Raw genomic sequence first — 16,533 nt, forward strand, 5'->3', positions numbered from 1 at the left:
AAACCCAACTGGAAAGTTTGAGGTCAAAATGGAGGCAGCTGAAGTCCTCTTCTGAGCCTACTTCGCCTACTGTGGCAGTAAAAATAGATATGTTTATGCGGCTTAGTTTGTGAATCTTAGGCTCATAAGCTATATCCTTTATCATAGCTATTGACTGGTATAAATTTTCCTGGGTATTGCTAAGTGTACGCTTTAATTGAAGTGTAAATTTTATTAAAACAATTTCTCCATAATGCAATGCTTTTAAATGGCAGAGTATCAGAATTGTACTAGATTTGATAATACTAGGGGAAGATTAAATCTTACAGGCACCTTGTTTTCTGATGGCCGTGTAATTTAGTTCTGAATCAAGTTTGCTGCTTGGTACCTTGTGGTTTTAGGCCTGCTTTATCTCCCTGGAGGATTTATATGAAGGTTTTGATGTCTTCTGGCCATCCTTGGAATATAAAATATGGCTAAAGCTTGCACTCAGTATTGCCTATCAGTATTTTGAATCAAGTCTCACTGATGAGGTAAGTTAAATGATTCAAGTATGAATGAATTTTTATTTACTTTTTATAAAATGCATTTCATATTTTTGAGACAGAAAAAGGAAGGCTGTGTCTGACCTTCTAAAATGAGATTCTGGGGCGCCTGGGTGGCTCAGTTGGTTAAGCGACTGCCTTCGGCTCAGGTCATGATCCTGGAGTCCCAGGATTGAGTCCCGCATCGGGCTCCCTACTCAGCGGGGGGTCTGCTTCTCCCTCTGACCCTCTTCCCTCTCGTGCTCTCTGTCTCTCATTCTCTCTCTCAAATAAATAAATAAAATCTTTAAAATAAATAAATAAATAAAATGAGATTCTATGGGCACCTGGCTTGCTCAGTCGGAAGAGCATGTGACTCTTGATCTTGGGGTTGTAGGTTCAAGCCCCATGTTGGGTGTAGAGATTACTTAAATAGATAAAATAAAAAAAAAATAAAATGAGATTCTAGAATTTTAACCACTCTTGTCCTGACTTCCTGCAGATCTTTAATCCTCTTGTCACAGCTAATTTTCCCAGGCTACCTGCAGTCATACCTTTAAAAAAAGGAGTAGATTCAGCAAATATTAAATAAGTAGATTCCTAGGAACAAAATTAGCATTAATCAGAATGAGTTAATGAAGTTTGGTGTTTATTCATTGTTTTTTTGTGTGTGTGTCTGGGCTTTGGAATTTTTTTTTTTAAAGATTTTATTTATTTATTTGAGAGAGAGCACGAGCAGTGGGGAGGAGCAGAGGGAGAGGGAGAAGCAGGCTCCCTGCTGAGCAGGGATCCCAATGCAGGGCTTGATCCCAAGACCTCGAGATCATGATCTGAGCAGAAGGCAGTTGCTTAACCAACTGAGCCACCCGGGTGCCCCCCAGAGCTTTGGCATTTTTTTTTAAAAAGATTTTATTTATTTATTTGACAGAGAGAGACACAGAGAGAGAGGGAACACAAGCAGGGGGAGTGGGAGAGGGAGAAGCAGGCTTCCCGCTGAGCAGGGAGCCCGATGTGGGGCTCGATCCCAGGACCCTGGGATCATGACCTGAGCTGAAGGCAGATGCTTAAAGACTGAGCCACCCGGGGGCCCTTGGGGCTTTAGCATTTTTTAAAAGAAGGCCCCGGGATGTTTCTAATGTGTATCCAGTGATGAGGACAACTGCTCTAAATTCTGTCAATAGGGAATACAAGAGGAATAGCAGGTTTCTGGAGGAAATAATGATCCCTTTTCACTAATATGCAGATACATAATGATTTCTGTTTTCAAGCTCAAAATCCCCAGCATTATGAGGCAATCTGCCTAGGCCCAGGTAGATGCCAATTGAGTTTCTTCTTGGGGCTGGGTTCCTGTTGGCTTTTCCCATGACCACAGTGAGTACTGATTAGGGCGGTGTTTATTATAGTCTACTCTACCTATGTTAATATAAATCTCCTGCCTTTTCAAAATCTTTATTGGGTTGACTGAGACTCTTTCATGAACTTTTTCTCTAACAAGTAGTAGCTCAAGTCTGTTCTTGGTTGGCATAATTTACAATCTATATTTATATCCTATTTAATAATTATTTGAGTCCCTATTATAAGTTAGGAAACTGGGGAAGTGACAGACCTGGAGTTCAACAATATTCATTGCATTGAGAGACTGGATATGAATGTTGGGTTAAAAAATTAGCATGTCTCAAGAGAATGAGAAGACAAGTCACAAAGTGGGAGAATATATTTGCAAAAGACACATCTGATAAAGGACTGTTATTCAAAATATAAAAAGAACACTTAAAACTCAACAATAGGAAAACAAACTACCCAATTAAAAAATGGGCCAGGTTTCTGCTCCCTTCTCCCCCCCCACAAGTGCCCCTCCAGCTGCACCAAGCTCTCTCAGAGCTCCTGGCTCCTGCTAAGCTAGTGCCCCCAATGTCTCTCTCCAGCCATCATCATGATCATCTACCAGGACCTCATCAGCCATGATGAGATGTTCTCCAACATCTACAAAATCCAGAAGATCAGGCATGGGCTGTGCCTGGGGGTGGAGGGGATGATGGTCAGTAGGACAGAGGGGAACACTGATGACTCACTCATTGGTGGAAATGCCACTGGTGAAGGCTGGGAGGGCAGAGGTACCAAAATCACAGTCATTACTGATGTTGATATTGTCCTGAACCATCACTTGCAGGAAACTTCACAAAAGAAGTCTAAAGAGGTACATCAAAGATTGCCTGAAACCAATCAAAGGCAAACGTGAAAAACAGAGACCAGGAAGAGTAAATCCTTTTATGACAGGGGCTACAGAACAAATCAAGCACACCCTTGTTTGTTTCAAAAATGACCAGTTCTTTATTGACCAGATGGATTCTGGACTGGAATTTGCTGGACTACTGTGAGGATGGATATATGATTTTCTTTAAGGATGGTTCAGAAATGGAAAAATGTTAATGAATTTGGCTATTACTTTAGATGTATCACCTGTTGTCATAACTGGCTACTGCTCTTCATCCACATAGCACCAGGACTTAGACAAATAGGACTGATGTCATCTTGAGCTCCTCATTTATTTTGACGTGATTTATTTGGAGCAGAGACATTGTTTTTAAGAAAAAAAAACAAAACAGGGGCCCCTGGGTGGCTCAGTCATTAAGCGTCTGCCTTCGGCTCAGGTCAGGATCCCAGGGTCCTGGGATCGAGCCCTGCATCGGGCTCCCTGCTTGGCGGGAAGCCTGCTTCTCCCTCTCCCACTCCCCCTGCTTGTGTTCCCTCTCTTGCTGTGTCTCTCTCTGTCAAATAAATAAATAAATAAAATCTTTTAAAAAAAAGAAAAACAAAACAAAACATGTCATGTAGGTTGTCTAAAAATAAAACGCTTTTAAACTAAAAAAAAAAAAAAAGGGGGGCTAAGCAGGGGGTGGAACCCTTGCTGGGACAGTGTGGTCTCAGGACCCTCGGGGTCACACAAAGACCGGGGGTGCCTGAGTGTGGCAGAGCTCCCAGGTAACGGAGCAGGGAAGCCGGCTGCAGAGACGGAGCTGAGGAGCGGGCTCTCAGCTCGGGGTTGCCATAAACCGTGATCCGCGGCACAGTCGGGCCACTGCTCCTCCAGCAGGGACCCAACAAGGGGCAGATCAGGGGAGACTCCCCTTCCTCCCCCGGGAGGAGCGGCACGGGAGCACACCGCAGGGATCTGCTGGGTTTGGAGACTCCACACGGGGTTGGGTGCCAGAGATAGAAACACTCCATCACAGGCCAGGTGAGCACGAGTGTGGCCAGAGACCAGGGAGATGGCAGTGATTGACTGCTTTTCTCTGGGGGCACACTGAGGAGCAGAGCCCCGAGTTCTTGGCTCCTCCAGGGCAGATATTGGGAGGCCACCATTTCACCCTCACCCTCCAAAGCTGTATGGAAAGCTTGCAGGGAACAAAAGCTCCCGAGAGTAAACCCGAGCAGATTACTAAGTCCGGACCAGCAAGGGCGGGGCAATTCCGCCTCTGGCAAAGACATTTGGGGACCATGGCAACAGGCCCCTCCCCCAGAAGAGCCACAAGAACAGCCAGCCAAGACCAAGTTTACCAATCAATGAGAACGGCAGGACTCCAGCACTAGGGGAATACTGCACATAGAATCCATGGCTTTTTTACCATGATTCTTTAGTCTTTCAAAGTTAATTTTTTTTAACTTTCTTTTTTTTTTTGAATTTTTCTTTTTCCCTTTTTCAACCAACATCTTATCAATCCCTTTTTTAAAAAATCTTTTTTATTTTTCATTTTTAGAGTCATATTCTATCCCTTCATAGTAGTTAACCTTATTTTTGGTGTATATATATATATATAAAAGTTGTTCTCTCTTTAAAACTTTGGGATACAGTTTCTTCTAACAGACCAAAATATACCCTAAATCTCTAGTGTATGGCTTTGTTCTAGTCTCCTGCCTGATCACATTCTCTCCTTTTTTTTTTTTTTAAATCCTCTTCTTTCTTTTTTCAACCAACTTCTTATCATCAATTCCTTTTATAAAATCTTTTATAATTTTCATCTTTACAATCATATTCCATCCCTTCATCACATATACCCTTATTTTTGTATATATATAAGCTTTTCTTTTTTTAAAATTTTGGGAGACACTTTCTTCTAACAGACCAAAATACACCCAAAATCTAGTGTGTGGCACTGATCTATGCACCAGCCTGATCATATTTGATCATATTCTGTTTTGTTTTATCTTTTTCTTTTTCTTTCTTTCTTTTTTCTCTTTCTTTCCCTTTCTTTTCCCCCAGTTTCAGGTCTCTTCTGATTTGTTTAGTGTATATTTTTCTGGGATCATTGTTATCTTGTTAGCATTTTGTTATCTCATTCATCTATTCTCCTCTGGACAAAATGACAAGATGGAAAAAATCACCTAAAAAAAAGAACAAGAGGTAGTACCGATGCCAGGGACCTAATCAATATGGACATTAGTAAGATGTTGGAACTACAGTTCAGAATGATGATTTTAAAGATACTAGCTGGGCTTGAAAAAAGCATGGAAGTTATTAGAGAAACCCTTTCTGGAGAAAGAAAAGAATTAAAATCTAACCAAGTCGAAATCAAAAAGGCTATTAATGAGGTGCAATAAAAAATGGAGGCTCTAACTGCTAGGATAAATGAGGCGGAAGAGAGAATCAGTGATATAGAAGACCAAGTGATGGAAAATAAAGAAGCTGAGAAAAAGAGAGATAAACAACTACTGGATCACGAGGGCAGAATTCGAGAGAGAAGTGATACCTAAGGTGAAGCAATATTAGAATAACTGGGATCCCAGAAGAAGGAGGAAAGAGAGAGAGGGGCAGAAGGTATATTGAAGCAAATTATAGCAGAAAACTTCCCTAATTTGGAGAAGGAAACAGGCATCAAAACCCAAGAGGCACAGAAAACCCCCCTCAAAATCAATAAAAATAGGTCAACACCCCAACAACTAATAGTAAAACTTATGAGTCTCAGAGACAAAGAGAAAATGCTGAAAGCAGCTTGGGAGAAGAGATATGTAACCTACAATGGTAGAAACATTAGATTGGCAACAGACCTATCCACAGAGACCTGGCAGGCCAGAAAGGACTGGCATGATATATTCAGAGCACCAAATGAGAAAAATATGCAGCCAAGAATACTCTATCCAGCTAGGCTGTCATTGAAAATAGAAGGAGAGATAAAAAGCTTCCAGGACAAACAAAAACTAAAGGAATTTGCAAACACGGAACCAACCCTACAGGAAATATTGAGAGGGGTCCTCTAAGCAAAGAGAGAGCCTAAAAGTTACATAGACCAGAAAGGAACAGAGACAATATACAATAACAGTCACCTTACAGGCAATACAATGGCACTAAATTCCTATCTTTCAATAGTTACCCTGAATGTAAATGGGCTAAATGCCCCAATCAAAAGACACAGGCTATCAGATTGGATAAAAAAAACAAGACCCATCGATATGCTGTCTGCAAGAGACTCATTTTTTTTCTTTCTTTTAAAAAAATTTTTTAAATTGTTATGTTAATCACCATACTAATATTACATCATTAGTTTTTGTTGTAGTGTTCCATGATTCATTTTTTGTGTGTGACACCCCATGGTCCATGCAGAACGTGCCCTCTTTAATACCCATCACCAGGCTAACCCATCCTCCCACCCCCCTCAGTTTGTTTTTCAGAGTCCATTGTGCAAGAGACTCATTTTAGACCCAAAGACACCCCCAGATTAAAATTGAGGGGGTGGAAAACCATTTACCATGCTAATGGATACCAAAAGAAAGCTGGGGTGGCAATCCTTATATCAGACAAATTAGATTTTAAACCAAAGACTATAATAAGAGATGAGGAAGGACACTATATCATACTTAAAGGGTCTATCCAACAAGAAGATCTAACAATTGTAAATATCTATGCCCCTAGCATGGGAGCAGCCAATTAATAACAAAAGCAAAGAAACACATTGACAACAATACAATAATAGTGGGGGACTTGAACACCCCCCTCACTGAAATGGACAGATGATCTAAGCAAAAGATCAACAAGGAAATAAAGACTTTAAATGACACACTGCACCAAATGGACTTCACAGATCTATTCAGAACATTCCATCCCAAACCAACAGAATACACATTCTTCTCTAGTGCCCATGGAACATTCTCCAGAATCGATCACATCCTAGGTCACAAATCAGGTCTCAACTGGTACCAAAAGATTGGGATCATTCTCTGCATATTTTCAGACCACAATGCTTTGAAAATAGAACTCAATCACAAAAGGAAAGTTGGAAAGAACTCAAATACATGGAGGCTAAAGGACATCCTACTAAAGAATGAATGGGTCAACCAAGAAATTAATGAAGAATTTTAAAAAATTAATGGAAACCAATGAAAATGAAAACACAACTGTTCAAAATCTTTGGGATGCAGCAAAGGCAGTCCTAAGAGGAAAGTATATAGCAATACAAGCCTTTCTCAAGAAACAAGAAAGGTCTCAAATACACAACCTAACCCTACACCTAAAGGAGCTGGAGAGAGAACAGCAAATAAAGCCTAAACCCAGCAGGAGAAGAGAAATAATAAAGATCACAGCAGGAATCAATGAAATAGAAACCAAAAGAACAGTAGAACAGATCAACAAAACTAGGAGCTGGTTCTTTGAAAGAATTGACAAGATTGATAAACCCCTGGCCAGACTTACCAAAAAGAAAAGAGAAATGACCCAAATCAACAAAATCATGAATGAAAGAGGAGAGATCACAACCAACACCAAAGAAATACAAACAATTATAAGAACATATTATGAGCAACTATATGGCAGCAAATTAGATAACCTGGAAGAAACGGATGTATTCCTAGAAATGTATCAACTACCAAAACTGAACCAGGAAAAAAAGAAAAAAGAAAAAAAAAGAAACGGAACCAGGAAGAAATAGAAAACCTGAACAGACCTATAACCACTAAGGAAATTGAAGCAGTCATCAAAAATCTCCCAACAAACAAAAGCCCAGGGCCAGATGGCTTCCCAGGGGAATTCTACCAAACATTTAAAGAAGAATTAAATTCTTCTGAAACTGTTCCAAAAAATAGAAATGGAAGGAAAACTTCCAAACTCGTTTTAAAAGGCCACCATTACCTTGATCCCCAAACCAGACAAAGACCCCATCAAAATGGAGAATTACACAAGTTCATCCTTGATGAACACGGATGCAAAAGTTCTCACCAAAATACTAGCCAATAGGATCCAACAGTACATTAAAAGGATTATTCACCATGACCAAGTGGGATTTATCCCTGGGTTGCATTGGTTCAACATCTGCAAATCAATCAATGTGATACAATACATTAATAAAAGAAAGACCAAGAACCTTATGATCCTCTCAACAGATGCAGAAAAAGCATTTGACAAAGTACAGCAACTTTCTTGATCAAAACTCTTCAGAGTATAGGGATCGAGGGTACATACCTCAATATCATAAAAGCCATCTATGAAAAACCCACAGCGAATATCATTCTCAATGGGGAAAAACTGAGAGCTTTCCCCCTAAGGTCAGGAACATGGCAGGGATGTCCACTATCACCACTGCTATTCAACATAGTATTAGAAGTCCTAGGGATGGCTGGGTGGCTCAGTCGGTTAAGCGGCTGCCTTCGGCCCAGGTCATGATCCCAGGGTCCTGGGATCGAGTCCCACATTGGGCTCCTTGCTCAGCAGGGAGCCTGCTTCTCCCTCTCTCTCCCTCTGCTTGTGCTCTCTCTGTCAAATAAATAAAAATCTTAAAAAAAAAAAAGTCCTAGCCACAGCAATCAGACAACAAAAAGAAATCAGAGGCATCCAAATCGGCAAAGAAGAAGTCAAACTCTCACTCTTTGCAGATGATATGATACTTTATGTGGAAAATCCAAAAGACTCCACCCCAAAACTGCTAGATCTCATACAGGAATTCAGTTAAGTGGCAGGATATAAAATCAATGCACAGAAATCAGTGGCATTCCTATACACCAACAACAAGACAGAAGAAAAAGAAATTGAGGGGTCGATCCCATTTACAATTGCACCCAAAACCATAAGATACCTAGGAATAAATCCAACCAAAGAGGCAAAGAATCTGGACTCAGAAAACTCTAAACTACTCATGAAAGAAATTGAGGAAGACACAAAGAAATGGAAAAGCATTCCATGCTCATGGATGGGAAGAACAAATATTGTGAAGATGTCTATGCTACCTAGAGCAATCTACACATTTAATGCAATCCCTATCAAAATACCATCAACTTTTTTCAAAGAAATGGATCAAATAATCCTAAAATTTGTATGGAACCAGAAAAGACCCCGAATAGCCAGAGGAATGTTGAAAAAGAAAAGCAAAGCTGGTGGCATCACAATTCCGGACTTCCAGCTCTACTACAAAGCTGTCATCATCAAGACAGTATGGTACTGGCACAAAAACAGACACATAGGTCAATGGAACAGAACAGAGCCCAGAAATGGACCCTCAACTCTATGGTCAACTAATCTTCGACAAAGCAGGAAAGAATGTCCAATGGAAAGAAGACCGTCTTTTCAACAAATGGTGTTGGGAAAATTGGACAGCCACATGCAGAAGAATGAAACTGGACCATTTCCTTACACCACACACAAAAATAGACTCCAAATGGTTGAAAGACCTCAATGTGAGACAGGAGTCCATCAAAATCCTAAAGGAGAACACAGGCGGCAACCTCTTCAACCTCAGCTGCAGCAACTTCTTCCTAGAAAAATCGCCAAAGGCAAGGGAAGCAAGGGCGAAAATGAACTATTGGGACTTCATCAAGATAAAAAGCTTTTGCACAGCAAAAGAAACAGTCAACAAAACCAAAAGACAACCGACAGAATGGGAGAAGATATTTGCAAATGACATATCAGATAAAGGGCTAGTATCCAAAATCTATAAAGAACTTATCAAACTCAACACCCAAAGAACAAATGATCCAATCAAGAAATGGGCAGAAGACATGAACAGACATTTTTCCAAAGAAGACATCCAAATGGCCAACAAACACATGAAAAAGTGCTCAACATCACTTGGCATTAGGGATATCCAAATGAAAACCTCAATGAGATACCACCTCACACCAGTCAGAATGGCTAAAATTAACACGTCAGGAAACGACAGATGTTGGCAGGGATGGGGAGAAAGGGAAACCCTCCTACACTGTTGGTGGGAATGCAAGCTGGTGCAGCCACTCTGGAAAACCGTATGGAGATTCCTCAAAAAGTTGAAAATAGAGCTATCATACGATCCAGTAATTGCACTACTGGATATTTACCCCAAAGATACAAATGTAGTGATCCGAAGGGGTACATGCACCCTGATGTTTATAGCAGCAATGTCCACAATAGCCAAACTATGGAAAGAGCCAAGATGTCCATCGACAGATGAATGGATAAAGATGCGGTATATATATACAATGGAATATTATGCATCCATCAAAAGGAATGAAATCTTGCCATTTGCAATGACATGGATGGAACTGGAGGGTATTATGCTGAGTGAAATAAGTCAATCAGAGAAACACATGTATCATATGATCTCACTAATATGAGGAATTCTTAATCTCAGGAAACAAACTGAGGGTTGCTGGAGTGGTGGGGGGTGGGAGGCATGGGGTGGCTGGGTGATAGACACTGGGGATGCTATGTGCTATGATGAGTGCTGTGAATTGTGTAAGACTGTTGAATCACAGACCTGTACCTCTGCAACAAATAATACATTATATGTTTAAAAAAAGAAGATAGTAGGAAGGGAAAAATGAAGGGGGAGAAATCGGAGGGGGAGATGAACCATGAGAGACTATGGACTCTGAGAAACAAACTGAGGGTTCTAGAGGGGAGGGGGGTGAGGGGATGGGTTAGCCTGGTGGTAGGTATTAAAGAGGGCACATATTGAATGGAGCACTGGGTGTTATACGCAAACAATGAATCATAGAACACTTCATCCAAAACTAATGATGTAATGTATGGTGATTAACATAACATAATAAAAAAAAAGGGCCAAAAATCTTGACATCTCACCAAAAAACATATGTAGATGGCAAATAAACATGTTCTACAATCATATGTCCTCAGAACAATGTAACAATGTGATTCCATTATGCACCTATTAGAATAGCCAACATTTGGAACACTGACAACCCCAAATGCTGCAGGATATGGAGCAGCAGGAAGTCTCATTCATTGCTGGTAGGAATGCAAAATGGTAGAGCCACTTTAGAAAGTATGGAGGTTTCTTACAAAACTGAACATACTCTTACCATATGATCCAGTAATCAGTATCCTTGATATTTATCCAAAGAAGTTGAAAACTTGGGGTGCCTGGGTGGCTCAGTAAGTTAAGTGTCTGTCCTCAGCTCAGGTCATGATCTCAGGGTCCTGGGATCGAGCCCGGTGTCCAGCTCTCTGCTCAGTGGGGAGCCTCCTTCTCCCTCTGCCACTCCCCTCCCCCCGCTTGTACTGTCTGTCTCTCTCAAATAAACAAAATTTTTTAACAAAAAGAAGTTGAAAATGTTGTTTTAAGGAAGTCATGTTTCTTTAATTATGTGGCAATTATTTTCAGAAAAATTTTAGCAGAAGGGTAAAAAGATTTAGATTCTTCTCTTTGCTTTGCCTCTTCGTGAGAAGTGGGACACATTTAGTATGTCTAGTATGGGTGTAGTATGAAACTCCAGAGGAGAGAATTAGGACCAACAGGTCGAAATTGTATGGAGTTAGATTTGACTCAATAATAAGGTGAATGCCCTTTCATTTTTTAAAAAGATTTTATTTATTTATTTGAGAGAGAAAGTGCATATGCACACTTATTGGGCGAGGGGCAGAGGGAGAGGGAGAAGCAGGCTTCCCACTGAGCAGGGAGCCTGACCCTGGGACTCAATCCCAGGACCCTGAGATCATGACCTGAGCTGAAGGCAGATGCTTACCAGAACCCAGAGAATCTTTATTTAACACTTTGGCTTATTTCCTTCTAGTCTTTTCCCATCAAAGAAGTAGACAAGACTTTTTAGAACCCCTGCAAAGGGGATTAGAATCACTGATAAGCTTATACTGCAACCCTTCCTCTAAACCATATAACTCAAAATTTACATGCATTTAAAAACCAAAATACTTTATTTTTTTTAGATTTTTCTCCTTCCAAATTTTAGGTATTTGCTAGTTATGTTTTTCATGCCTCAGCTGAGCTGGTGCTCTCAGCGGGTAGGTGTTCAGTTTTCCCATTAGGGACCCAGGTTCAAGGGCTGGGTCGTATAGTTGTGAATGGAGATGTTCAGAGTGAGGGCACTGTCCGGGAGATTCCTACCATGGGATTGACCTCTAAATGCCTGTATGCCTGTATTAGTTTGCTGGAGCTGCTGTAACAAAGTACCACAACCTGGGTGACTTAAACCACAGAAATTTATTGTCTCACAGTTCTTGAGGCAAGAAATCAAGGTGTCAGCAGGGTTGGTTCCTACTAGGAGCAACGAGGGAGGGAATCTGGTCCAGGCCTCCTCCTTGGCTTGCAGATGACTGTCTTCATCCCACATGGAGTTCTCCCTGTATGTGTGTCTGTGTCCAAATCTCTCCCCCCACTTTTTTTTTTTTTAAGATTTTATTTATTTATTTGTCAGAGAGAGAGAGAGAAAGAGAGAGAAAGAGAGCACAAGCAGGGGGAGAAGCAGGCTCCCCGCTGAGCAAGGAGCCTGATACGGGGCTCGATCTCAGGACCCTGCGATCATGTCCTGAGCTGAAGGCAGGTGCTTAACTGACTGAGTCACCCAGGCATCCCTCACTTCCCCCTTTTTAAAGAAGCTTTATACCCACTGTGGGACTTGAACTCATGATCCTGAGATCAAGAGTCATGTGCTCTACCGACTGAGCCAGCCAGGTGCCCCCAAATCTCCCCTATTTATTTATTTGAGAGAGAGAGAGTGTGCTAGAGCACAGGCAGGGGAGGGGCACAGGGAGAGGGAGAGGGGAAGCCAACTCCCTACTGAACATGGAGCCCCACACGGGGCTCAATCTCCTGACCCAGAGATCATGACCTGAGCTGAAACCAAGAGTCAGACGCTTAATTGACTGAGTCACCCCTGCACCTCTTCCCCTTTTTATAAGGACACCAGTCATATTGGATTATTTGCCCACCCTACTCCAGTATGACTTCGTCTTAACTTAAACAATTACATCTGCAATGACCCTATTTCCAAATAAAGTCACATTCTAATGTACCGGGGCTCAGAACATCAACATATTAATTTTTTGGGGGGAGGACACAATTCAACCCATACATAACGTCTTCCTTCCACCTCCAAAGACTATTATTCTGAGCCTTAAAGTATGACTCAGACTCAGTGTGTTGCTTTGTTTTGTTTTGGCTTTTTGATATTGTTTGTTCACTTGCCCAGCAGGGTGTTCACTTACTGCCAGGTAAAACCGAATCCACAAGGCGTAGCTGACCACCTGCTGAGGCTGATTGAGAGCTCAGGCAAACCTGTGAATCAGGCTGGGCATCCATAACCAGGGCCACTAATACTAACAACATAAACACTCTGAGTTCATGATCTTGTCTGAGGTCATTCTGAACTCTAAATAAATTCTGTCTGTTGGTCCTACGGTCTAAATGCCTTTTGACTCCCTCAAAGAACTCAGCTCAATCAGTGAATGTGCTTTCTTCCTGATTCCATGTGTCATTTGGCATGATTTATAGAAAAAATGTAATTTTATTGTAGGACTTGGACTTTCAGAAGTGTGTGGCATCCAATCTGGCATACGTGGAGACTTTATCAAGCTATAATGAAATGACTATTGATAATGTAACCATGAAATTCGTTATTATTGTGTATGGTAGTGTCATTGATACTAAGACAGAGTTACCCTATCTTGCACCTTGCATTTTGCCTAAAACCTGTGAGCAGGTAAGGACAGTTATTTCTAAGGAGTCATTTGCTTTCCATGGTGCCCTATAAATGACTTGAAAACTCAACTGACCACCTTAAAAAGAAATGTAACCTGGAAGGACCCTGCAGTTTTCACCACCTTTAACAAAACAGTCCAAACATGCCCTGGGCTGTTTGTGCCCAATTCAGGAGTGAGACCCAGGGGGCACAGGGGGCTGGAGTCCGACTGCTCTCTGCTTGCCAAGCCATTTGCCCTGGAGTGGGGCTGTGCCTCCTGAGGGACGGGGGTGCATTTGTCCCTCTTGTAGCATTCTTATCTTTGTATCTCTCAGTAGTTCAGAGGATGACAGTAATCTAGATGCTTTTCCAGTAGAAAATGAAAATCTCTTTAGCTTTGCAGCTAGGGGTGGGGGTGAGGCAGGGAATAGCAGGAACAATGCTCACAGTTTGGTTTAAGACACCAAGGTTTGGAATCAGTCCTACTTGGGTTTCAAGCCCAAGCCCTGTGCACTAGTGTGTGAGCAAAGGCAAGCTGCCTTCTGACCCTCCGTTTCCCTTTAGTGAGATGAGACGAGGCTGACAGCAGCTGCCCATCGGTAGAGTTCTTGTGAGGATCCAGGGAGACAGTATCTGGTCTCTAGAGATGAGAGTTACAGTTATATCACTTGTATGCTCCTTGCCTTCCGGGAGGGCAGATTTTGGCGGGCACACAGGGCAAAAGCTCTAAGAAAAGAAGACAGTCCTGCCACCTGGGAAGGCTGGGCCTTGAGCCTTTGAACATCAGCGTTGGGGTACAAGTAACTCCATAGGTGTCAGGGATTCCCTGTTTTCCAAGCTGGAAATGTCTGGTCTGGTTATAAGTAAGGTGTAGAGAGTTCCTTTCTGATGTCTATAAATAACACAGAAGATAATTTTCTGGTCCAAGACTTCTTGAAACAACGTTAAAGGGGATTTGAAATGAAAAAGATGGAGAGCTTAGGCTGGAAGCCCAGTTCTGGGTTTGGCTTATTTCTTACATTCTTTGAAAACATTAAGGAGGAGGCAGCTTAGAGATCAAAGGATGCTCTTCTGACTACTTTTGACTTTTTCCCTTTAGGTTCAGGGAACTTCAGATTTAAGCAAGCTGCTGGTTGTGCAAGCATCTGAGCCTGCCAAAAATACTGATGACGCCAAAGTCATGGGTAAGGGGTAGCCCGTCAGTGGTAGGAAAACCATGCAAAACTCATTTAATTATAAGAAAATGACTTGAGGGTATTATATGGGTTTATCATCAGTCCTCATCCTTGGGCCCACCCTGGCTGCCATATTGCTTCTGGGAGGTCATCCATCAGAGTCTTCCAGACACTGAAATCCAGGTGGCTCCTTTCTCTCTCTTGTCCCTTCCTTCACACCCATGCTGGTAGAGAGTAGCTTCTGTGTTGTACCCTGTTCCAGTCCTGGCAGGCTGGACTCACAGGCTGTTGGGGGCAGAGCAAGAACGGGAAGGACAGAGACTTACTCACAGTGGGTCCAGGTGTGGCTAGCTTGTGTGCTCCCAACAACCAAAGGGAATATGGAACCTGGCCCTTGCTCTTTGAATATTCCAAACTATAGTCACAGCCACAACTCAACTGTCTAGCCTGAGGGGCACTTTGATAGTTACTAAGTAATTACAGTCACTAAATGTGTATTAGTGCCCCATTGCATGTATCATGGTGCTAAGCAGTACACCGAGAAGATGAGGTAGGAAGGCCTTGCTCTAGAGAAAATGCATTCCCTTCCTTCATTTCATAATCAGTGCTCCTGCTCTACCAAGCCGTGTTGTCATCTCCCCAACTGCCCCAGCTAGAAAACAGTCAGCCTTAGTATGCTTCTCCAATTGGCACAGTCCTGGCGTTTCCAGTTCACGTGATCGACCAGCTCATTGCATTGTCATGCAATTCTTCATGAATTGTTAATTCAAGGGGGGGGTTGGGTTTACATGATTTCAAATTGTGTGCAGAAAGTGACATTTTATTAATATTTTATATCTCATTTCTCATTTGCACAATTCTTATAAAATACAGCCCCACTGTGTGCTGGGTTCCATGCCCAGTGCTAGATGGGGAGCAAGCCAAACAAGGTCTCTGCCCTTGTGAGGAGGAAAGACATTCAATAAGTAATTCCACTTCTCTCCCAGAAGTAAATTCAACTTCAGACATTGTTGTGGCTTACTTTCTACCTCTGTTCTGGGGTCATGGGCACCACCTGATTTTGGGGAGCCCCCTCTGCTCCAGGTCTTCTGTTCAAGCTGGGGAACACTGAAATAATCCTTACTCCAGCCCTCAGAGTCTTTAGTTCGCCTCTCTGCAGCTTCCATAGTTCTCTTGGGGCAGCGGAGTCTATGGCAGGGCTTGGAGCTCAGGGCCTAGTGTGAACCCCCTCGGGGCTGCTGAGTCAGGATCTTAGTACTGCCAGGAAGCAGGGCACAGGTCCCCATTTGTCCTGGGCCTGTAGGCCTCTTTCCTTCTTCAGGCTCTCTGCAATCAGTCATTTTAGATGGATGGTACTATATCACTCTGTATTCCCCAGTGAATTTGCGACAAAAGTCACATATCATAGGCTCACGGACTGGACTCAGCTGATGCACTGGATTTGATCCACATACATGTTTTGTTTTAAAAATTTAAGTTGCAGAGTATGAATATCTAAACATTTCACATTAAACAAAAAAATCCAGATTTTGAGCTTTTCTTGAAAAACTCAGAAAGCGTGCCAACACTTGGTCCTCGTTCCTGTATGTGGCAACACGTAGAGCTGCGCCTGGGGGAAACAGACAGTGTGCAGTTTGCCACAGTCCACACCCTGCCCTCTTGTCTCAGATACGGCCCACTTCCTTGTCTGTGTGACCTGCCTGTTCTCATTTGACTTTGTCAGCCCTTGCGTGGGATTCTTGGGAGCCTAGTAACGGGAAATTAAAGAACCTGTATGGAAGGGGAGAAGGGAAAGAGGAGACCTATTGGGAGAAAGCAAATTGATATTTCAGAATATTCTTCTGCTACCTTTACTCTTAAATTCCTAATTTAGTTTTTCTGTCTGATGCATGTATTTGATTGGCTCAGTCAACACTGGTCTTCGAATGACCCAGAGAGAATATAATTGGAAGAGAAAAAATGAG

At 42.1% G+C, this 16,533-nt stretch overlaps 1 protein-coding gene and 1 pseudogene across 1 annotated transcript in view; both read left to right on the top strand.

Moving 5' to 3' along the window:
* SLC9C2 (solute carrier family 9 member C2 (putative)) overlaps positions 1-14,589 on the top strand; it is a 100,629-nt gene extending 86,040 nt beyond the window's left edge. The window contains exons 23-25 of the mRNA XM_021682868.1: positions 381-512; positions 13,230-13,415; positions 14,494-14,589. Coding sequence (XP_021538543.1) covers positions 381-512; positions 13,230-13,415; positions 14,494-14,589 — 414 coding nt within the window. The remainder of the gene's footprint in view (positions 1-380; positions 513-13,229; positions 13,416-14,493) is intronic.
* LOC110574006 lies at positions 2,437-2,933 on the top strand (annotated as a pseudogene).
* Positions 14,590-16,533: the final 1,944 nt, after the last annotated feature.

The sequence above is a fragment of the Neomonachus schauinslandi genome, chromosome 6, assembly GCF_002201575.2.
Source record: "Neomonachus schauinslandi chromosome 6, ASM220157v2, whole genome shotgun sequence".
Lineage (NCBI taxonomy): Eukaryota > Metazoa > Chordata > Mammalia > Carnivora > Phocidae > Neomonachus > Neomonachus schauinslandi.